The sequence below is a fragment of the Lepidochelys olivacea genome (genome assembly GCF_965140295.1).
Source record: "Lepidochelys olivacea isolate rLepOli2 genome assembly, chromosome: 18".
Lineage (NCBI taxonomy): Eukaryota > Metazoa > Chordata > Testudines > Cheloniidae > Lepidochelys > Lepidochelys olivacea.
Genome location: NC_140428.1, coordinates 17,951,880 through 17,975,459, shown reverse-complemented (window position 1 = coordinate 17,975,459; position 23,580 = coordinate 17,951,880). Strand labels below are relative to the sequence as shown.

Sequence of the window (23,580 nt, the reverse complement as noted above, 5' to 3'; positions counted from 1 at the left end):
ATTCTGTGATAACAATGTAAAGTCTGTCATCCCCAGGTACCGGCCCCTACCCACAGTACCACTGAACTTCAGTGACCTCTGGGGTGGAGTGTACCATTCAAGTCCTAATGAAGGCCTTGAATGACCTTTCCCATCAGGGCCAGGTTTAACGTGTTGGATACTACATTCATGTCCTACAAATCTGTCCTAAAATACCCTTTCCAGTGTAGCTGATCCTGCATTGCCTGATCCCAAGTCTCCTGTGCAAGACCTAAAAACAGAGTTCAGTTATCCCTCTTGTCACAGCTATCTGAGTTTCCTCTCAATTGAAAACTTTGCTTAAAGGCAGCCTTTTCGTGCCGCTATTGGTGTCGCTGTAGACTGAAGCAAAAACCACCTAGAGCGTATTCCCTATGGTCGTAGAAGACTCTGGCATTCTGGTAGCTGGCGTTATTAATTTCTCTGGTCCTTGCAGAAGGGCCAGAGCCTTGATCATTGTTAAGCAGCAAACACATCTTTCTGTTAGAGAAGAACTTCAAGCATAGTTTATGCTGCTGGGTGAAGGGAAGGTGGTTCAGTAATCACAGATGAGATTTGCAGGAGAAGTGAACAAATATTGACCCCAAACATTTTATATGATCCAAAAAAATTGGAAATTTTATAGTATGAAATATCCAGATCTCTCTTGCACGTGGCCTTTCCGTGCCCTCCCTTTCATTCACTGTGTTCAGTACTTAGATTCCAAATGAAAGGTGCCTTATGAATATCCAAGACTGACTATTCAGAACTAGTGGGACGCATATCAAAGGCCGGCACGGCTGTAACCATTTATTATAGAGGGGAATTATGCTCGAGATGGGCCAGATCTGCACACTTCTGAACTTTGGGAAACCTCAGCTTGGCATCCAAGCGTTGCAACAGAGGAAACAGTCTCTGTCTAGCACCAGAAATGATCATTAGTAATGCTCAGGATTGATTCCTATCTGCTTCCTTTCGCAGACAAAATATACATAATGAAAGCCGACACTGTGATTGTGGGGTCCATTTCAGAAGTGCCCGTCAGCAAGAACTGCGCGGTTAGAGGATATGAAAATGATGCCGAGCCCCAAGAAAACACGGAGGAAAAAGAACTTGTAATGCATTATCCGCAGCAGGAGACAGAATCGTTTCCAGGAGGTGATGTAATGATTCCAGTAGAGGAGGAGGGCAAGGAATTTCATCACCCTACCACTGCCACTGAGAAGTGATGTCTTGCAGAGCAGATCTTGAAGACTAAAGCTACAGAGATGCCCATAGTGCGAGTGATATCCAGTGCACTGGGGAGCCATGAATGCCTTATTGTCTCAGGTGCTGGAAGAATGGTTGGGGGGTCATGGGAGAACTTTGGTATAAGGTGTCATAGAATTGATTTCATCCAGGAAACAAGAGAATCGTCAATAGTAACAAGAAGAATTTGCAATTATGGATCACATCAAATATTTTTCTCCACTCCTCCTCTCCACATCCAGTTACAGATGGGACTGAATCAAAACCCCGGGTTTGAACACTCCAAAACTCTGAGGACTTTTGGATCCTGATCCAAACCCCACAGTTGCCCCATCTTCATAACTGAATGGAATAAAATCTATTTCCAAGCACCTCCATTGTGAAAATTCAAGTCAGGATCCAAAGACTGAATATTGGAGCCTATATCTATATTACAGTAGTTGTCCCATTCCTATCATTGTTACCAACTCTTGGGATTTTATTGCTATACTCACATGTTTTTTTCTGAAAGTACCAGCTCCTGGAGTCATGTGATCACATGGGAATCTCAGCATTGTTTTTTTTCATTTTTAAATAAAAGTTTCTAGCCCTGATGATTGAGGAGAAAAGCTTGGAAACATGACTTAAGTGTGCCCTCAAGGCACAGAAACTAGACTGTAAATAAAAACAAATCCGACATTTATTCAAGATTTTTTTTTTTTAAGCCAATCTCATGAATAGTTTGAAGCTGGACTCAAGGAGGATTTCCATGATTTACTTTTTTAAAATGATTTTGATAATGAAAACAGACAATGAAAAGATCAAAAAGGTAAACGACTTATAGCTTGTATATATTTCCCAATACTGCATGCTTCACGGGACCTTCAATGCAGTTATGCCGTTTTATAACCCATCAAAGCTGCAAGATCGTACAATACAAAACCAGGCACTACGAGATAGACATAACATGCTAGAAATAAAATAGGAGAAGACGTACATAAATAGGGAGAAGAGGGACGAGGCGTCCAAGAGGAAGGGAAAAAGAGAATGGAGGTCCGGCATTCTTTGAGCCCTTTCTACAGCTGTTTTATCCAAATGTATCAAAAAAAAAAAGTATCATGTTTCTTTCAATTCAGACTCCAAGATTTTGATGTTTGGGATTGGCAGTGCTGCTACATCATGGCCTTCTCCAGAAAAAGCCAAAGGCTTTTGAATATTTAGATGTTGTACAGAAAGTGAACTTTGCCTCCGAGTCTGAATTAAGCAGGCCTGGTGAATATGGATATAGTCTTATAAGGAAAACAAAGGAAAAACACTGATTTCACAAAACAAAGAGAGGGTTTTTTTTATTTTTATTTTTTTTAAATATAAAGGCCACATTGCTCATTTTCATTTTGTCAGTTTCTGCTGCTTTTGGAAGAAGTGCAGGAGGTGATCTCGGAAGCACTTATTTACATATTGTTTAAAAAAAAAAAAACCTCTCGATTTGTCATCAAATTATACAAGATGCTAACCTCTCACGCTGCTAAATCTATAACTGTAAATGTAATGCATCCATGCTGACTGCGCTTTTGCACGATTATGGAAAATGAGCTACATGACATACCGATCAAAATCTTGATAGGTTTTTTTTTTAAGAGGAACCACAGAATTACTACCGGCTCAGTAGTTTTTATATTGGACAGAATACAGTGACGGATAATTATGCTTCTCTAGTGTATTCATAAGAACAGTCATACTGCATGAGACAAATGGTCCAGCTAATCCAGTATCCTGTCTCTGACAGTGGCCAGTGCTGGATGCTTCAGAGGGAATGAGCAGAACAGGGTAACTTCAAATGATCCATCCCCTGTCAGCCAGTCCCAGCTTCTGGAAGTTAGAGGTTTAGGGATACCCAGAGGTTGGGGTTGCATCCCTGATCATCTTGACTAACAGCCATTTATGGACCTATCTCCCATGAACTTACCCAAGTCTTTTTTGAACCCAGTTATACTTTTGGCCTTCACAACATCCCCCCGCAATGCATTCCCTCGGCTGACTGTGCATTGTGTGGAGAAGTACTTCCTTATGCAGGGCTTAATTTGTGCCAGGGCTGAGCCCCAACCCCTCTCGGCTCGGCAGTTCAGAGCCGTATCACCTCTGGGCTTGCCGTGTCAGTTATGAAAGTAAAAAATTTGCTTGAGACTCTGGCATCTCGTTTGTTACACAAGCCCTGCCCTGATGTTAGTTTTCAACTGGCCTTTTATCTGAGACTCTCAGTGCACTTTACAAACCTCAGTGAAGCCTCGCGCTACCTGTGTGATGGAGGGAAGAACTATGTTATGGGGTGGGACCAGAGGCACAGAGTGTGACATTCCGAGGATGCAGTAAGGCAGAGCAAGCCGGAGAATCCCAGCAGCCAGACTCGCTGTCTCTAATTCGTTTGCAAAACGACGCTGGGTCCAACGTGGGCACTCCCTTCACTCATTCCTTCTTGAATTCTCCTTTCCTCTCCATAAAGCTTCTGAGCTGCTCAGCACGCAGTTTCTACTGCTGCTGCATGTGTCTTTGGCTCCTCTGCAGTGTTAAAGAAACCTCTTGTGTGTGCCTTCTCTGTTGTACTTGTTTGTTACATGCAGAAGACCTGCTGCTCCTAAAACCAAAAGGCAACAGTCTGGATCTCTATTATTGTCTGTGCTCTTCAGTGGAAGTTGCACGTGGTAAAGACGGAAGCAAATTGAAATAACGTTTCTCACTAAAACTTCTTGATATTGTACAGCAGAAGGTCAGCTCACCAAATACTGTCGTTAACTAAGAAGGAAGTGAAACCACAAAGGACAAATTTGCCCAGACTTTCTTCATGTTAACCACGGGTGCCTCGTTGTTTCCCAGGGCTCAGCATGGGTTATGGAGAAATGACTCTTCTTTCAGCTATGAACACCAACGCGGTTTTGTGAATAACAATGCTCATGTGATTGTGATTGTAAGGGTTTTCCACAATAATGGAATTAGTTATAGAGGTGTGTGCCCTGTGCATATATGAATCTTGTTAAAACAACAGTTTTTTTCAAGGGGGATCAAATGCATTTTCTTGCGAGATCTAATGTAGTTGGTTAAAATTACAATTTTGCTAACTTTTACGATGAAAAAATTAAATGTGGTTTAGCCTGTGGGCACACTTTTTTTCTTTTTGATATTCTTGAAACTTTGTATAAAGTGCCCTGTAATTATGCAAGTGTTAAAGAATCAGATCGGTCCCAGGAAAATGAAAAGGTGGGTTTTTTTTTCTTATTTCAAAGACCAAACAATTTTAACATTTAAGAAAGCAGTTTAGCACCTGCAGGTTCCCTCTTCACCAGGGAATGCAATTCACGGTCCAAAGGGTCCAATTCTCATTCCCATTAAGGCTTATTTACAGCATTCGGCAATGTGGAAAGAAGCCTTCATCTGGGTGTCAATAAACTTCAGTGTAAATTAAATTCAGGCTCAGAACTGAAAGTTCCTATTTCTAATTAGAACAGAAGAGCAGAAATATCCACAGAGATGATACATGTGCTAAAATGTATTGCTTGCCGCAGAGCTGATGTATAAAATATAGCTAGTGTTGGGAGAGGAGGGAGTAAAGGTAAATTCTGGGCACCATAATCATCTTCTTCACAAGGGCTGAGATATTAGATTGAGGGAAATTACCTATTTCCTCCCCCCGCCCCCAAGTTCAAACCTGTGTATGTGTGTGCCTAAGAAAAAAGAGAGCAAGGCTGGCCCTGGGTTAATGCTATGTTTTATTATAATTAGGGTGAGATGGAGAAAGGACAAAGGCCACTGCAGCCACTGGGAGTCTTTCTATTGACTGGACTTGGCTTTGGATCAGGCACACCCATTCCTTCTTCCCCCTTCCCTTTGGCAGGTGTTTATATAAACTTTCATTCTCTCCTTCCCCTATAGCAGGTCCTCCATTCTAGCTCTGTGGCAGGTGCTCTGTGTGAACCTTCGTTTCCTCCTTGTCCACCATGCCAGCAATCCCCTTTCCCCCCATACAGGGAGACCCCGATATGCCTCCTTGTCAGGGGCTGTGCACAGTTCCCTGAGATAGGAGTGCTGGATTGAAGAGCTGTGGCCTGGAGCCCAGATACTCAAATGAGTTCTGAAGTTGGAACCAAATTTAACCTTCATGGAGTATGAGATTACATCATAGGTTAAGATGATCAGTCCTCACCTTGACTCCACTGGAATGTGTGGAGGAGAGGGCTGGATAATAGCTGATTTATTAGCCTGCAAGCAACCCCTGAAGCAGTTTCACAGATGTTTGTACAGTGACTGTGTGGGTTGCTTGGAGTGTGATTTCCATCCCCCCTAATATCACGCGTTTAGAAAGCGTATTTGGTGGAGGATGAAGCTGTAGAAGGGACTGGAAAAAGCTGAAGTGTTAACAAAGGCAAAATAGCAGCTCAGAGAAATAAATAATGAAGGGGAAACAGAAAAGGAACCACCTAGATAGAAACGTTCCTGCTGAGACTACACTACCCATCCCCACTCCACCCTGCTGTGTAGTTCCTGTCTTCCCCCCTCCCTCTAATTGGTGTTGCCCTAATCTATCCAGATACTTTTATGGTTCACATCATTGCTGCATCTGAACCCCCACCTTCTCTCCTTTCCCAAGAGTTGACTTGAAGCCAGTGGGACTATTTCCACAAGTAAGGGAAGTAGTGTTTGGCCCATAAAACATGACAGTTTTTGCTACAGAGTAAATTCAGACAAGGAAACTTTTTTTATAGTCATAGTCTGTGTCTACAATGGGAAAACGTATCTTGATGTCAAACATGACAGCAGCCAATGTAGAGCAGGACAAGCCTGTGTAAAAACTTCTTAGCTGGTCATGGTTTTCCCCATTCCCACACAGGGATCATGTTACTCAGTCATGGTTAACTCTGGAGAGGACCAGGGCATTAACCACAATCCGCTAACATGTTTTTAAACAAGCCTTGTCCCTGTCTACACTAGGTGCTAAGTCATGTTTACTATCATATTTTAAAGCCAGTTAGCTGGTCATAGTTAACCTTGGAAAGGTACCCTAGGGTTAATCACAAGTAGCAGACCTGTTCTTAAACACAATTTTCTTTGTCTGCACTAAAGACATGAGTCACGTCCCAGTGTACACAAGGCCTCAGGGAATAGATTCCAATTGGACAGGTGCAGCTGATTGTACTGCAGGCCATGGGTGCAGTGCAGGAAGGGGAAAAACGTGTCATTTGCCCTGGAGGAATATGTCTAATCCATCACACTTGGATCAGCCCCGCCGGGCAGTAGTGACGCTAGGTATGAGCAAAGGAAGGGCTTGTCTACACTTACAGCACAGCAGATGCACCACTGTAGTGCTTAGTGAAGATCCTACCTACTCCCAACGGGGGAGCTTCTCCCATTAGCATAAATCAGGGGTTCTCAAACTGAGGGTTGGGACCCCTCAGGGGGTCGCAAGGTTATTACATGGGGGGGGTCACAAACTGTCAGCCTCCACCACAAACCCCGCTTTGCCTCCTGCATTTATAATTGAGTTAAATATATGTAAAAGTGTTTTTAATTTATAAGAGGGGGTCGCACTCAGAGGCTTGTTATGTGAAAGGGGTCACCAGTACAAAAGTTGGAGAATCACTGGCGTAGTTAATCCACCTTCCTGAGAGGTGGTAGCTATATCAACGGGAGAAGGCTTCTTGTCGACCAGGAGTTTGGTCCACTCGGGCTAACTGTGTCGCTGAGCAAACCGGAGTTATAGCCACATAGGTTTGTAGTGTAGAGCAGGGCGCGTAAGGCATTTCTCAGGGCCCCAAGCGGGGGAAAGGGCCTCAGTTTAGTATTGCCCTCCAAATCCCCTTCATCTCATTGAATGAGGCCTTTTTACCCCCTGCATTAGTGGAGCTTGGGGTGGGATATTTTTGGTTTGTGGAAACAAGGCCAGGCAAGCAGTCGCCCTTAGCGGCCGCAAAAATATTCTTGCCTCGGGCCCCCAGCGGGGGGAGCTCCTGGGGGGAGCCCCCTTTGCCCTGTCCCAAGCCCAAGGCACGTGCGACCCATCCTGCGCCGTGCACAGCTGGGACTGACCTTTGGGGGTGGGGACTGGATCCGCCTCCCGCAAGCTGCCTTATTCCCTGGGATCCCTCCCCTCGGATATTTGTTTCCCACCCTGCAGGGCCACACTCCAGGCGAGGCAAGGAGAGCTGGGGGGCAGCAGCCGCCCCCACGCCTTAGCCGGCGGCCCGGGACAGAGGGCGGGCAGCGGCCGGCTTCCGCTCAGCCCTGCGCGGGGCGGGGGGACGTCCCGGAGCCGGCGCCGCCCCGCTCCACCCCTCGGCCGGCTCCGGGTTTCAGTCTCGGCGCCGCGGGGTCTGCTGGGCGAGCGGCGCGGCAGGATGGGGCCCGGCTGGCTGGTGGGCGCGCTGCTGCTGCTGCACGTGGGGGGCTCGCTGCCCGGCAAGGTGGGTGAGCGCGGCCCGGGCCCCCGGCGCTGGACCCGGGCCCCCGGCGCTGGACCCGGGCCCGGCCGGGCTCCGGCCCTTTCCCGGAACGGCTCCCACGGACTCCGGACGGGGCGGCCGCTGGGAACCCGCGGGTGCGGGGAGCCGGCTGGGCGCCCATTCTCTGATCTAACCCAGCCCTGTGTGTGTGTGTGTGTGTGTGGTGGGGGGGCCCGCTCCCCCGATTGCTTCTGCCTTAGCCCCCCGCCGCCGCCGCCTCCTCTCCTTAGGGCTTGATTCAGTTCACCGCCTCCCCTCCCCTGCCTTCACCCCGCGAGCCCAGTTTCCAGAGGTGGGGAGACCCTACGAGGAAGCCCAGATTCCGCAGCTGGGTGCCGTCATCCGTGGCACAAAAGCGCCCCCCCCCGCCGCCCCTCTTCAGCGCGCCGAGGTTTGGGTGCCTGCAGCCGATTCTGATTGTGTTGATTATGTGCGTTGCGGTGCGGCCCAGAGGTTGCGTGCTGAGCAGAGCCCGTGTCTGCGCCCGAGAGACGATGACATCTGGTGCCTCTGCTCTGAATGAGAGAGAGAACGAATTGCTCATTGGTTTCCTGCTAGGACTACTTGTCATTCCCCAGCGGCCTCTGCTTGTGCCCTCTGAGTTCTGCAGACCCTCCGATCCCAGCCAAGTGTTAACCCTTCGCAGCCTTACAAATTCCACTACTTTAAAAAAAAAACGTTCGCCAAAAGACCAGGAGGACTTGTGGCACCTTAGAGACTAACCAGTTTAATTGAGCGTGAGTTTTCGTGAGCTACAGCTCACGTCATCGGACGCATTCAGACATTGTCACGCTCCATGGGTTCCCTCTTTGTGGAATCCGCTTTAGCCCTACAGTATATCCGCTTCCTTAGCCTGTTCGCGTGTTTTGTACAGGCTAATTGCACCCTGGCAAGTGCAGAATAAAAATCTGTGTGCATTAAACAGGAACCTTTGGTTGTTCTTGATAAGACTTGAAAATCTGCCCTTATATACATAGAAAAGTCCTTTGATTTAGATCTACAGCATGATTTGGACCCTTCCACTATGTTTCTGTCTAACAGAGCACATACCTTGTCAAGTGAGAGAGGCCATTTTGGAAAGGCCATTTTTGACTTTGAATGTTGTGTTTACGCACTGTATTGATTTATTTGTGGAGTGGATTTTTGCAAGGATAAATACAATAAAGGTGGTGACTACTCAACTACTGTGCAAGGGAGACCATATAAATACTTTAGATAAGTGATACTCAGATCTCAGTGGTTCAGGAGTGAAATTAACAATCAACATTACCCAAAAGAGCTGGAGTAGTGTGAATTTGTTGTTTCATTTACTGTAGTACTATTCATATTTAAACCGTATGACGGGAAATATTTTAGTGTTTATATATATATATATATACACACACACAATTCCCATAGCAAATAAGTTGTTAATTTAACTTAATTAGTTAATAACATACTAAAAGCATCCTGACTGGTTAATGATTTAATTAAATTACCCAGTGTTTTAATATCAGGTACTGCAAAGAGCCACTTGTGGCTCATGAATTTCATTCTGAGCATCACTGCTTTAGAAAGAGAGTTTCAGTGAAGCTTTGTATGGACCTCGTCTTGTGTTCCTTGCACACCCCGATCTCCCATAGCCTGGGATGTGCAGAGAATCCAGGATTTTGCTCTTTGATGCTTGTTTATAGCAAATGTAGAAGTCTGGAGACCAGAATGACGTTAGTGAACAGGACTAGGAATCTGGAGAAAAGAACACCAGAAAAATTGAGATATTCAAAGAGCTGAAAATAGCTTTCAAGTAAATGAATGTAGTAGGGGAGGGACCTGGATAACAGGTGAGATAGTGAAGGTGAGATAGTCAGGGGTGAGCCACAGTAAAGATGAAATAGTCAGGGGTGAGCCACAGGACCTTGACACTGATCTGCATGCTCAGTACAGTAATGAGGGATCTGAGGTGTCATTTGCCTTTCTGATATTTAGGGCGAAGTGATTTTGTAATAGTTTGTGACCACATGTTTAAAATATCTGTACACTGTAACAAACACTTTATATAGGCTAAAGCATCTTGGGTGATGTTATCTGAGTAGGTACAGAATTGGAAATTCATAATTTACCTCCATCATACTGATATGTACATTTGTCTTATTTATTTCAAGTTCTAAAATATTTCCCATGTAGGGGAAGCTTTGATAGCATGTGCAATTTATTTATGTATTTATTTAGGGTTTACAGGATGAAAAGCTAAAGTGACCAGACAATCTGTGTGTGTGTGTATATATATGTGTGTGTGTGTGTGTATAGATAAAAACACACATGGAGTTACACAATGGTATTTTAGAGGGACTGGATACCGTGGTGGATTGGTAACAGTTTAGCAAGCTTTTCAGCTATAGTCTTCCAGTTTGAGTCTAGCCCAGGTAAGTAGTGGCTAAAAGCTGTTAGCATTTGTTTGCCTGCTTTGTGTCTTAGTCTCGTGGTGCGTCTCATCACCCAAACCCTCACAATTAGCCCTGCTTGTGCCCCTTGCTGGCAGCTTCAGCGAGGCCAAAGATTGACCGGGTTGTGGACAGTGAACTCCTTTCTCACTTCTACACGTGGTCCCATACTGGTGGCGGAGAACTGGGGAAGCTTTCACCATCACTGTCCATGCTGTACCCATTCTGTTGACAAATAGGGGTATTTGGTCTTTTGGGGCTGTGAATCTTGCACCTTTCACCAGCAAAAAAATTAAAAAAAATCATGTGCAGATTGAAAAACAAAATGGTCGCTTCAAAAATGTTGCAGCCACCGTAGTGATGTGGAAAAAAGAGATCTCCTGCCCATTATTGCAAAATGTGATCAGTTTAAAGAACCGGCGCATAGTGGGTCTAATGAAAGCTCAGCATTTTATTTGCTGGCAGGAGTGTTCAGTCAGGGGAAACTAGCAAAGCAAATCGCTCTTGAATGACACACTTTTTCTTGGTTTGTTTTTCTCATTCATTCTGAGTGACTTGAAAGATTCTTGTCAAAGTCGGCACTTACCCACAGGAACTGAGCCTAAATCTTGCCATTTAGAACATTTCAGTCACCCAGAATATTTCGGTGTTTTTAATAAAAGTGGTTTCAGCAGCCCACAAGGGCTCATGCCTTTCATTTGCAAACTGAGTGCCTCTGGTCTCTCCCCGGTGACCCATCCTGTAAATAATAACTGGTTTCCAAGGAGTTTCAATCTAGATCTTGGCAGGATGAGTGATGACCATGATACAAGGCCTGGGCTGCTGAGGGATGGGAATTGGGGAGAGGTTGTTAAAAACCCAAAGCAAGAGGCTTAGGATAACAGTGCTGATTTCCCCAGCTCGTCTCACCATTAGGTCTAGGGGCTATGTGCCAGTTCTATCTGGTTGTTGCACACATTTTCATTTGTGCTGCGATGATGAAGGAGTTCTGTGGCTAAGAGACTGTAAACAGAGCTGTGCAAAGCCATTAGTGACACAGGGAAAACAGGAGGGTCATGCTAGAGGGCAATACAAGAGACAATGGGTTCAAACTGCAGCATAGCAAATTTAGATTAAATTTCAGGAAAAACCTCCTAGGAGAATGGCACAGACTGCCTGGGGAGGTTGTGGAAGTTCCTTCACTGGAGGTTTTCAAAAGGAGGCTGGAGAGCCATCTGTCTTGGGTGGTTTAGACACAACAAATCCTGCATCTTGGCAGGGGGTTAGACTGACCCTTGTGGTCTCTCTTCTAACCCTGTGATTCTGTGTTCAACATACTGGCAAAAAATGTCACTCTATAATGTTTGCAGTTTGTTTGGTCCATAAGTCATTTTTTTTCCAGTGGCAGGTATGGGAATGTTGAGAATACCAGGCCTGCTGTTAGTTGGGTTCTTTGTACAGCGTCATTTTCGGAATTCCTTGCATCTAGAGATGGGCCCAAGTTTGGAACCGTCTCTGAATTTTTCCCAGGGCCATGGACACAGGGTTTGGGTATGTCTAGATTACAATTAAAACCCTGTGGCTGGCCCATGCCAGCTGACTCAGGCTTCTGAGGCTTGGGCTAATCATCATCATGTTCCTATTACGCCTCTGACGTTTAGGGCAGTGACTTCCTTCGCTCCTGTCTGTTTCTGGTAGATCTTTCAGTGGTTCCCCAGCTGTGCCCCAGGTTTTTCAGCTCGGCTTCCACAGCTCTTCGCCATGTTGTTTTCTGGCGGCCTCGTTTTCATTTGCCTTCAGGTGTCCATCATCTTGCTACTCTGGTGATGGAATTAGTTTCCATCCGAAGCACATGACTGATCCATCTCCAACGCCTCCTGGCAGTGGTGGTTCTCATATCCTCTTGGCTGCACTGTGTCAATAGATCTTGGTTTGAGATTGTTCTGGGCCAAAAGATACGGAGGGTTTTTCTGAGGCAGGTTGTGTGGAATGAAGACAGTTTGGACATGTCAGACTTTCTCATTCCCCAGCATTCTGCACTCTAAAGTAGTGTTGTAAGTATGCAGCTCTGATAAATCTTGAGTTTGGTTTTGGCGTTGTGTTTATGATTTCCAGACTGTATTTAAGCTCCTGAAGGCGTACCTGGCTTTACTGATTTTGTTCAGGATGTCCTGGCTTGTTCCACTGTCCTGGCTGAAGGTGCTGCCCAAGTATGTGAATGTTTCTACGTTGGTGAGAACATAATCCTCTCTCCATACTGGTGATGGTGAGGCAATATTAAAGGTTATGGTATCTGTCTTATTGTGGTTGATTTTCAGTCCAATTTGCTGGCTGAATGCATTGATTCGAGTTGTTTTTTCTTGTATATGGTGTTGGGTATGTGATAGGAAAGCGACATCGTCTGCGAAGTCCAGGTCTTCAAGGGATGAGAAGAGCGTTCATTTAATGCCTCTTGGCATGTCTTCTGTTGTACACTGCATTGCAGTGTTAAAGAGGATTGCAGACATGGCACACCCCAACATACTCCTGTTTTGACTTCAAAACTGAGCTCTCTTTGATCAACACTGCATGTAAAGTTGAAATAGAAGCTTTTGATGACATTGATTATACGGAAAGGAGTTCCATAGGCTCGCAGAATGCGCCATAGGCTGGTCCCGTGAATGCTATCAAAAGCCTTCTCAAAGTCCATGAAGTTTATGTAGAGTTGCTGTTGCCATTCTAAGCACTATTCTATTATGTTTCATAGAGTGAAGATCTGGTCTGTGCATCCACGCCCTTTCCAAAAACCAGCTTGCTCTTTTCTGAGAATGCTATCAATTGCCTCTGATATAAGATGGACTATGATCTTACACACTACTTTGGTTGGCGCAGTTAAAAGTGTGATACCATGCCAGTTATTACAGTCACTGAGAGTTCCTTGTGAGCTGTAGCTCACGAAAGCTTAGGCTCAAATAAATTGGTTAGTCTCTAAGGTGCCACAAGTCCTCCTTTTCTTTTTTTGGTAATTTCATTATAACCCCATTGGTCCACTCATCTGGCACTCTTCCCCTTTCCCAGACTGATGTAAATAGAGGGGCCAGGATAGATGCTGGCTCCTTGTTTAGGATTTACCTTGAACAATTCTGCGTTCAAGTTATCCTTGCCAGGAGCTTTCCCATATTTTAGATGTGTGGGCTTGGTGTGGCACTTGGGCTCTAGGGGGAGGGGAGGGATAGGATACAGAAGGACCTAGACAAATTGGAGGATTGGGCCAAAAGAAATCTGATGAGGTTCAATAAGGACAAGTGCAGGGTCCTGCACTTAGGATGGAAGAACCCAATGCACAGCTACAGACTAGGGACCGAATGGCTCGGCAGCAGTTCTGCGGAAAAGGACCTAGGGGTGACAGTGGACGAGAAGCTGGATATGAGTCAGCAGTGTGCCCTTGTTGCCAAGAAGGCCAATGGCATTTTGGGATGTATAAGTAGGGGCATAGCCAGCAGATCGAGGGACGTGATCGTTCCCCTCTATTTGACATTGGTGAGGCCTCATCTGGAGTGCTGTGTCCAGTTTTGGGCCCCACACTACAAGAAGGATGTGGATAAAATGGAGAGAGTCCAGCGAAGGGCAACAAAAATGATTAGGGGTCTAGAACACATGAGTTATGAGGAGAGGCTGAGGGAGCTGGGATTGTTTAGCCTGCAGAAGAGAAGAATGAGGGGGGATTTGATAGCTGCTTTCAACTACCTGAAAGGGGGTTCCAAAGAGGATGGCTCTAGACTGTTCTCAATGGTAGCAGATGACAGAACGAGGAGTAATGGTCTCAAGTTGCAGTGGGGGAGGTTTAGATTGGATATTCGGAAAAACTTTTTCACTAAGAGGGTGGTGAAACACTGGAATGCGTTACCTAGGAGGTGGTAGAATCTCCTTCCTTAGAGGTTTTTAAGGTCAGGCTTGACAAAGCCCTGGCTGGGATGATTTAACTGGGAATTGGTCCTGCTTCGAGCAGGGGGTTGGACTAGATGACCTTCAGGGGTCCCTTCCAACCCTGATTTTCTATGATTCTATGACCCTGTGTAGTGCAGCCTGAGCCCAAATATCTGTACCACAATTCAACAGCCCCTTAGCTTGAGTCCCTTAGCTCGAACAACTGGCACAGATCAGCTGAGGTTGTCTAATTGCAGTGTAGACATACCCTTAGAGAGAACCAGCTGCAAAATTCAGATCCAGATCCCATTTTCCCCAAAGGACAGGACTATTAGGATCTGGGTTTTACTTTTGGCCCATCTCTTCTTATATTATTTCCTCTTAGTTTCCCTGGTTGACATCAGGGTGTGGGTATTATGCAGAGAAACTGTAGTCTCAGAAGGAGCACAGTGCAGAAAATGCAAGAGGAAGGAGACCAGGCAATGACGGAGAATTATGCACAAATGCCCTTTGTATGATTCACAATCCAGATTATATTAAGCAGGAGTTAAGGTTGTAAGGGAGAAAATCTAAATAGGACATTGTAGTTTAAAATACACAAACACTGCAGAGCCAGGAAATTCTATATTAGAAATCCCCCAAATGCCACATTTCAAGAAGCCTTTACAAATATTTCCCCTTAATTTTATATAACCAGAACTTCTCCTTTTACGCCCTCTCTCAGAGTGATCTCGTCTCCTCACATGATTCCGTCTGCTATCTTTATGCGGGTGACTTTCCCGTTGTCTTTTCCACTCCCACTCTGCCCCTCTTCATCCAGTTTTACATCTCCGCCTGTCTCAGATACCTCTTCCTGGATGTCTCACAATCAATTTATACTTAATATGCACAAATCTGCTTCCTTGTTTTTTTTCCCTCTGGAACTTTCTCCGACCTTCTCTGCCAGTGTTGACACCACCATTCTCCATGTGCTTCATGCTTTTTAATCTGATGGTCATCTCTGATTTCTCCCTCTCCCTTACTCTGCACAAAATGGCAACTTTGTATAATATCTACCCTCTTTTCTCATGACCCTTGTTGTCTTACGTTGTAAGATTCTAGATGAGGGACCATGTCTCCATATTTGTTTGTACAGTTCCTGTCATCTTGGGTTCCAGATCTTGGTCCAGGCCTCTGGACACCTAGTATAAAATATTAAATAATAAAAGACAAGAAAACTTGATGGGTTGATTACTCGGGGCGTGTCTACATTGAGGGCATGGCTACAGTGGAAACGAAGTGCGAGTGTGGTTGAGCACGAGCGCTGGGAGCGAGCTCTCCCAGCGCTCCTGGTAATCCACCTCCAGGAGGGGATTGGCTCCCAGTGCTCAGAGCCTGTCTACACTCGCGCTTTAAAGCGCTCTGGCTTGCTGCGCTCAGGGGGGTGATTTTTCACGCCCCTGAGCCAGCAAGTTAGAGTGCTATAAAATGTAAGTGTAGCCAAGCCTTTAGAGTGCTGCTGTACCGCTTAGGGAAGACGCTACCTACGCCGATGAGAGAGCTTCTCCCATCGGCACAGTAACTGCCTACGGGAGAAGGTGGCAGCTATGTCGCAGGAGAAGCCCTCCTGTTGACACAGCGCTGTCTACGCCGGGAGTTCGGTCGGCATAACTGCTTCATTCAGGGGTGTGGATTTTCCATGCCCGAGCGACATAGTTATACTAGCCTGAGTTTGTAGTGTAGACCGGGGCCTGGTCAGTGAAATACTGTTATATCAGCACATGCACAGATATCTCCCCATCGGAGAGTCGTGAAACTTTAAGGTGCCCACTAGTATCAGAATTAGAGGAAAAGTAATACAATTTCATAACTGTTCTTATAAAATTCCACATAGGTGGTGGTAATGTTTGCTGTGAGCCTGCATATACCAACTTTCTGTGTATGTATGCCCTAAAGCAGTATAAGTCTTAGTTAATATACACCAGTGATGGTTAGCAGAGCAAAGTCATAGAAAATGAACAGGATATGTGACTAAAATCTCAAAAGTATGATTCTCACCTTCAACATATTGTTGAATGTTGGTATTAGAAGATGTATCATCAAAAGTAAACCAAAGTAGCTATCAGCAACAAATCAGAAAGCCACTGACAGCTGTGGTCTCTTAAGCATCTGTCTCTGGATCTGATATTACATGCTAGATTAAGGTACAGTATTCTAGACAAGGACCAGTAAAGAAAATGAGATGGCTCATAGGATTTATTAAGTATTGTTGACTGGATTCTGATTTTGTCTATGTCAGAATAGCTCTACCCATTTGGGGTTACATCAGATTTACATCAGCATGGCAGCGATCAGATTCTGGCCCTGTATCTTCAAGCCAGAGTGTGGGCCAGATATTGTTGGACACTTACGTTATTTTTGTGCATTATAAATGAGTTCCGTGCATAATAAAGTTTCCTGCTTTCCCAGTTTATGCTGGGAAAAATGTGCTCGGATACTATGGTGATGGGTGGCAGTATAAAACTCTAAGATAAGCTAGGAAAAAAAAATCCATAGTCATAAGAAAGGAAATACAGAAGATTTTGAGGTTTGGGGGGCTGATGATCAGGGAAGGAGAGTTGTACTGTCCATTGCTATCAGAATATGCCAAGCTCCTAGCTTATAGGGTGAAATTCACCCTTGTGCAGAAGACCCACATTATATAGTTGACAGGCCTTGTTCTGGCCCTCTTTACTTCTAGAGAGTACAAGATAGGTGAACTATTCATACAGTGGACCCATAAACTTGTCTTTGGGCAATGATGGCAGTAAGTGATTTTGAAGAGCTCAATGCTTTGAGTGTAGGTCTTAGGGCCTGGTTCTGATCTCAGGTACATGGGCATAGCACCCCTTGACTTCAGTGACAGTTGCCAGCATCTGAGGGCAGCATTTGCCCCTGACAGTATTTGTCCTCCAAATGACCAGATCAGGTATTTTAAATAAAGCTCTGTATTTTCCCCTCTTGCAGTAGATCTTGCTGCTGAACAAATTGCATCTCTGAACCACATAAGTCTTTTCCATAGCAACAGGTTCTGATGTCAGAGGGTTCGATGACTTCGTTGTGGTTAACAAACAGGAGGCAGTTCCTGTTTAAAATCCTCCGCTTGACCCCTTGAATTTGGAGATGGCATTTTAGTGAAATGTTACCAGCTTGTGCTGTGTAATCACCCCAAGGGCTGCAGTATAGAAGTTCCTGGCTAGCCGCAGAGCGAAAAGGGACACTTGCCTGTCGGGCAGGATTTAGAGAAAGTCAGCGTCATGCTAGTAATACCTAGTACCTGTGAAGTGCTTCACCTTGTCGCAGCACAGTGCAAATCTGGCAGTGGCCTGGGGGCAACCCCCCCCGAATGTTGGGGAGGACCCTTCTCTGAACTTCTGAGCTGGTCAGTCCTTTCTGTTACATGGAGCCCACTCGGTGCCTCTGTCCCAAGCCCCTCATGCTTTGGGGAAGTGTGATTCCCAATCTGGATTTGAACTTTATGAGCCAGGTCCACCTCTAATATGAACATTAGGGGCTGGATTGTGGTTGGGCGTGTGGGGAGAGTGAGTCTCTTCCCATCGGGCCCAGCAGAGAGGGCAAGCGCAGTTGCAGTCCCTGCACGCCATGGAAGGCAGAGAAGCTCTGTACGAATGTATCCCCCCTGGGGTGCTAATCCCCCAAAACGGGCAGGGAGGAGGTGGCTCAGCTCCATTCTGGGAATCGTTGAGCACAGGTGTGTTGTAGATGTGTGTTTTGATGAGCTACCAGCTGCGGCCCTGGTTTGTTACAGAGGCTCCCTCATAAGCATGCGATAGGTTAGACCAGGGGCCGCCAACCTGAGCCTGAGAAGGAGCCAGAATTTACCCAGGCACATTGCCAAAGAGCCCCCGTAATACGTCATCAGCCCCACATCCGCTCCCTCCACTCCAACCTGCAGCGCCTCCTGCCCACCAGCAGCCCCACCAATCGGTGCCTGCCGCTCCCTCCCCACGCCTCTCGCCCGCCGCGATCAGCTGTTTCACGGTGTGCAGGAGGCTCCGGGAGGGAGCGAGGGCATGGCAGGCTTGGGGGCAGGGCCTGGGGCAGAGCCAGAGGTTGAGCAGTGAGCACCACCCCCCTCCCCGCCCCCCGACACATTGGAAAGTTGGCGCCTGTCGCTCCAGCCCCGGAGTCGGTGCCTCGACAAGGAGCCGCAGGTTGGCCACCCCTGGGTTAGACCATCTGGTTGCTGGGAGTCTGTAATACACCTTGCAGAGTGGGATGCGCTGTAAACGTTTGCGTTTTTAACGCCATAGGGGTAGAGTCCTGGGTGTCTGCCTTGCGTGTAACCTCTCGTGCACTGCCTAATGTCCTGGGCATTGCCGACTATGCTTCCCATCCCTGAGCTGCCCTGTGTGCTAGGCTTGTTCCCGTTTGTCCTGCTGATATCCCAGCACAAAGTAGCAATATGCCAAAGTATGCTCAGGTAATGTACAGAGGTTACAGTAGAAAACCGTTATAAAAGGGTGAATCCAAATCTCTGGTGTAAGTGTCTCTGCCTGCTCTTGGGAAATGAGTTTGCTTCCATTGACATCATTCAGATGTTTCCATTCTGTTTGTACAAATCTCTGAAAAGTCTTTCCTCCTTACATGCTACTGTCTAGTCTGAGCAATTCTGAAGTTGACCCTAAGTTTTCGGTGCAAGGTTCTTCTCAGATTTGTCTTGTGACTCTGGGTTATGTTTACCTTTAATCTGGGATCAGATTTTATTCCTGAGTGATGGTATGAGTCACATCAGCCCATAAAAGGGTTTCAGATTTACAGCATTCTTTTTCAAGTGAAGAGTTTATTTTCATAATACGAGTTAGGTGCCGTAATTAGAGGTACAAATTAAAGCAGAGGGAGAGATGAGTTGCACAGAAAATCGGGTAGAATTGAAAAATTTTAGGCCAGATGCTGGCCCCTGCTGCACCTGTGTTCTGTCACTATCCCAGACGTCCAGTGGATCTGGATGTCTGAGGATTCGCCTGGCATAACAGCTTCTGTGCTCATCCTCTTCTGGCCCCTGGCATAGGGGGCAGGAGTGGGAAAAGGGGAATCATCCTGTGGCCAAGTAAGTTAGCTTTAGGACAGCTGTCGTTCTGCCCTTGCATAGCAGATCTGACTGACTGACTGACTTTGACTGCACTCTTGCTTACTCCAGGGTAAATAAGAATTAATTCCATGGAAGTTTTAACAGTGAGTTTAGAATCCGGGCCATTGTATCCAGCCGAGAATTCAAGTCCAAAGTGGTAAGATTCTTTTTTAGTGTCTTATAATGCACTTTAGTTTCGGATTAATTGACAATTTCTTAACAGTTAGTCAGCAACAGCCACCAGTAATCAGATCAACTTGGTGTGATCGTATCAGTCAATAGACGCGCCCTGTCAAGCAAAATTTCTGAAAGGCGGATGTGAACCCATTGAGCAAGAGGTTTTCCTGTCTCTTCAACGCTTCCAGGACAGTATTTGCAACATCTAAAAGACAGTGCAGAAAATGAGACAAGAATGTATCTTGCCGGGAAGCCTCACCAGCAGGATAATTTATGATGTGGTTTGTTTCATCTGTGTGTGTGTGTGTGTTTTTGAAGTGAAGGTTTAAGATTTAAAAGTTCCTTAGGTCTGTTTGACTTAATGCTGTTCAACATGACCTGGCTGGAGAACTGCAGCTACTGCATTTGATCAGCCTCCTCTTAATAAACAGGCGAAGAGTTTTGACTAAAAATAATTTGGCCAGCAGCAGAGCCTTCAGAAACTATTTTATTTTGTTAGCTTTTGCAGCAGAAGTGCTGTCAGCGCACATTTGCAAATGCTGTGGTTTCTCTATTACTTGTTACTCTTCCTGTGAGACTACTATAGCAAGCCCAGCATGAACAATGATCACTGAACCTAGAAGTTTTTGAAAATATTTTTTTCCTTTTTATATAAACTAGAATCATGATAAATAAGAATTAATCAAACCTCCTGCTGGTGAATAGGACTGCATTGTCTGCCTGAGAGTGCCCAGCCCTTGACTGTAGTACGGTAAAGGGAACGTGCTCAGGAGCTGCAGACCATGCTGGCTTTCGGAGCCTATTATAGCTGGAATGTGTCTCCTTTAAAACCGGCTTTGTTCTCTTAGAATATCAGGTTTGGAAGGGACCCCAGAAGGTCCTCTAGTCCAACCCCCTACTCAAAGCAGGACCAATCCCCAATTTTTGCCCCAGATCCCTAAATGGTCCCCTCAAGGATTGAACTCACAACCCTGGGTTAAGCAGGCCAATGCTCAAACCGCTGAGTTATCCCTCCCCCAATGCACCTTATCCCGGGGTAAGCTACAAAACTTGAAAAATATTCTGTGCACCCAGCAGCCAGGCCTGACCAAACCTATTGTCCAGGAACTGAGAGATATGAAGTGCAATATCCTAGTGAAAAACCCAGCGCTCTCAGCTGCTGAGAAGGTGAGATTCCTACCAGAGCACTGCTCAGGAACTCCACTTCTGTATCAGCCTCTGGGGTGTAAGTATCTAATACATTTGAAGACCTTCTGTGGCTACTGAAAGGGAGAAAGGGGCTTCCTGTCTGCCTTCTCCACCCAATCCTGGAGCCTCGAGGATGTTGAAGGGTCTATGCTATTCTATGCTTCCCCCGAGAAGCCTGTGTGCTGTAAGCTGTATTTGTACATGGTTGGGTGCTGTTATAGGGGTGGGGACAGTGCTTCTCTATTCGTCCTTCAGCCTCTAGTTTTGGATCCCCACTGCTCCCAGTGAATGTGCATGTTGGTTCAAAGGTGCCACAAGTAACTGGAGATTGAAAGTGTCTTGATTCTGGTCAGTTTCACAGTGACCCACAAGGTCCACAGTATTTTGGAGAGCAGGTGTGAAACTGACCAGAGTTTTGTCAATGTCACTTTCCGGTGGACCCAGGAAGGCCTTGTACTGTTGGTTTACATTCAGTAGATTTTCTTCACAACCACCATAAGTAAGCTACGATTTAGTCATGGGTATTTTTTGTAAAAGCCATGGACAGATCATGGGCAGTAACCAAAAATTCATGGCCTGTGACCTGTCCATTACTTGTACTGTATACCTCTGACTAAATCTTAGCTGGGGGGCAGGGCAGGGGCCGACTCTCTGGGGGGGCAGGAGGGGGTGGTGCTTGGGGGGAGGGGCTGCGGCCAGGGGGCCATCAAGACCAGCTGCCGGGGTCCCCCAGAGCCGCCCACCTGCTGTTGCTCCCGCCGCCCTTAGGGCCGCTGCTCAGGTGGTCCCAGAGCCAGCCACACCAGTGGCTGCTCCGGTGGTCCCTAGGGCCCGCTACCCGGGGCCACCCAAGCAGCTGCCACGGGGCTGACGGAGCGCTTCCACAACCGGCTGCACCAGCTGGTGCAGAAGTCATGGAAAGTCACAGAATCTGTGACTTCCGAGATAGACATGGAGCCCTAATCATTAGTGTCAGAAACTCTTTTTTTTTTTTAAGTGAATGCTTACATTTGACAGAAAGGAAGGACTCGGCCCCACCTTCACTTGACAGGGAAAGTTCTTCCAGTGGCTCGCGTATTCCTACTTAGGGATATTGCACTGTCTAATGGTGCTGAACTGTCTCCAAGCAGCGTCTTGAGGATGGGGCTATATAAGTGGGGGGCGCAGTGCCCTCTACCACTGCGGTTCCTTCCAACTGCTGTGCCAGATGGAAGAGAACCACTCCAGTCTGTTCGGATCCGGGGCTTTCTCCATTCCTGGGGCTTGTCTATGTGCGTGTGTGTGTGTGTGTGTGTGTGTGTGTGTGTGTGTGTGTGTGAATGCGAAGCTCGTTGCGCTGCATCTGGTAAAGCGCTGTAGGTGAGTGGCACCGATAGTGTGCACGTGGGACTCCTGTTTCTCGGTTTGTGTCATGTGTATGCACAGTGGTGGCTTGCTGTGAACCAAAGGGGTTGCCTTCTCGGTGTGATCCTTAGCTTCACTGCACCACACTGGACCTCCTGGGATGCTATGAATTGTGGGAAGCCAGGGGGCTTCGGATTTTTGAGAAATCCCAGGCCTCTGCCCTCCTGTGCCGGCTAGCGCCATTTTTGAATTGCTGTCGGCCAGCGTGGGCCCAGCAATGCTCTGCTCCGCTGTGGTGGCAGCTGTGATCACACAGAGTCTCTTTGGGGTGTATTTCAGCACTCACAGCTGGACAGATTTGGCTTTGGAGACCACCTGTCGCATTGCCAAACAAATGATGTGGCCGTAGCAGCAGGAGACTGAGCAGTGGTGGAAGCAGGATGGGAGCATGGAGAAAGAGAGCAATGGGGGAAGCAGTTGGTACTAGAGGACCGATTCCTGGATCAGTTACAGACCATGCAGCGCTATTTCTGGGCCCAGGAGACCAGTGTGGATTGGTGCGAAGGGACTGTTCTCCGGGCCTGGGATGACCGGCACTGGCGAGAGAATTTCAGGATGGGGTTTTTTAACTTTTTTTCTGACTGCAGAGTTGCAGAGCCAGTATGCCAATCTGTGCTCCCCCATACCTGGGTCATCATTGTCATCTGGAAGCTAGCTACTCCGGAGTGCCACCAGTACGTGGCCAACCAATTTGGTGTGGGGAGATCGACTGTTGGGGCCACTGTCATACAGGTCTGTCATGCCTTGGAAAAGATACTGTTGCACCAGGTTATAAAGCTGGGTAATGCTTGGAAAATTATTGAGGTTTTGACCACTGGGGTTCCCAAACTGTATTAGGCGCATGGGTTCCCTCAGTTGCCCCCTGTACTAGGGCATAGAAAGGGGCATTTCCGCAATGGTGTTCCTAGGACTGGCTGACTGCCGTGGCAGGTTTACAGACATAAATGTAGGGTGGCCAGGAAGGGGCTGTGGTGATACAGCTGAGCTCTGAGAGATCCTATTTCAGGGGCGGCCAACCTGAGCCTGAGAAGGAGCCAGAATTTACCAATGTACATTGCCAAAGAGCCACAGTAATACATCAGCAACCCCCCATCCGCTCCCCCCAGCACCTCCCGCCCACCGGCAGCCTTGCCGATCAGCGCCTCCCTCCCCGCCCCTCCCAATCAGCTGTTTCGGGGCATGCAAGAGGCTCAGAGGGGGAGAGGGAGGAGCGAGGGCATAGCAGGTTCAGGGGAAGGGGTGGAGTGGGGACAAAGCCAGGGATTGAGCAGTGAGCAGCCCCTGGCACATCGGAAAGTTGGTGCCTGTACAAAGAGCCACATATTTACTTCTGAAGAGCCGCGTGTGGCTTCGGAGACTCAGGTTGGCCACCCCCTATTTGCATTAGTGGAGAAAGGATGTTTACCCTCAGGAACCCTAAGGACACTAATGGTGGTGAGGTTTCTTTGGTTATTCCCTGACTTATCCCCTGGTTAACGACACCATTCATTGGCCTAGTGGACAAAAGGAAGGAATTTGCAGAATGGAAGTGGAGAGCACAGTTGGCCAGTGGAAAGGGCGAGGGTGCTATTTGTGGAATAGGTTAAAAAGCTGCTGAAAAAAACTGGCACTGCTCATTTATAGCAGTAGGTTGCATTCTGCGCGATATTTGTTGGACGAAGGGAGAAACCCTGCAAGATGAGTG

The 23,580-nt window shown here is 46.8% G+C and overlaps 2 protein-coding genes across 2 annotated transcripts in view; both read left to right on the top strand.

Moving 5' to 3' along the window:
• The window catches only part of TNFRSF8 (TNF receptor superfamily member 8), a 39,871-nt gene extending 35,237 nt beyond the window's left edge, over positions 1-4,634 (top strand). Inside the window, exon 11 of the mRNA XM_084651739.1 lies at positions 979-4,634. Coding sequence (XP_084507865.1) covers positions 979-1,226 — 248 coding nt within the window. The 3' untranslated portion in view covers positions 1,227-4,634. The remainder of the gene's footprint in view (positions 1-978) is intronic.
• Positions 4,635-7,407: 2,773 nt separating this feature from the next.
• The window catches only part of TNFRSF1B (TNF receptor superfamily member 1B), a 42,846-nt gene continuing 26,673 nt past the window's right edge, over positions 7,408-23,580 (top strand). The window contains exon 1 of the mRNA XM_084651668.1: positions 7,408-7,673. Within this exon, the coding sequence (XP_084507794.1) occupies positions 7,608-7,673 (66 nt within the window). The 5' untranslated portion in view covers positions 7,408-7,607. The remainder of the gene's footprint in view (positions 7,674-23,580) is intronic.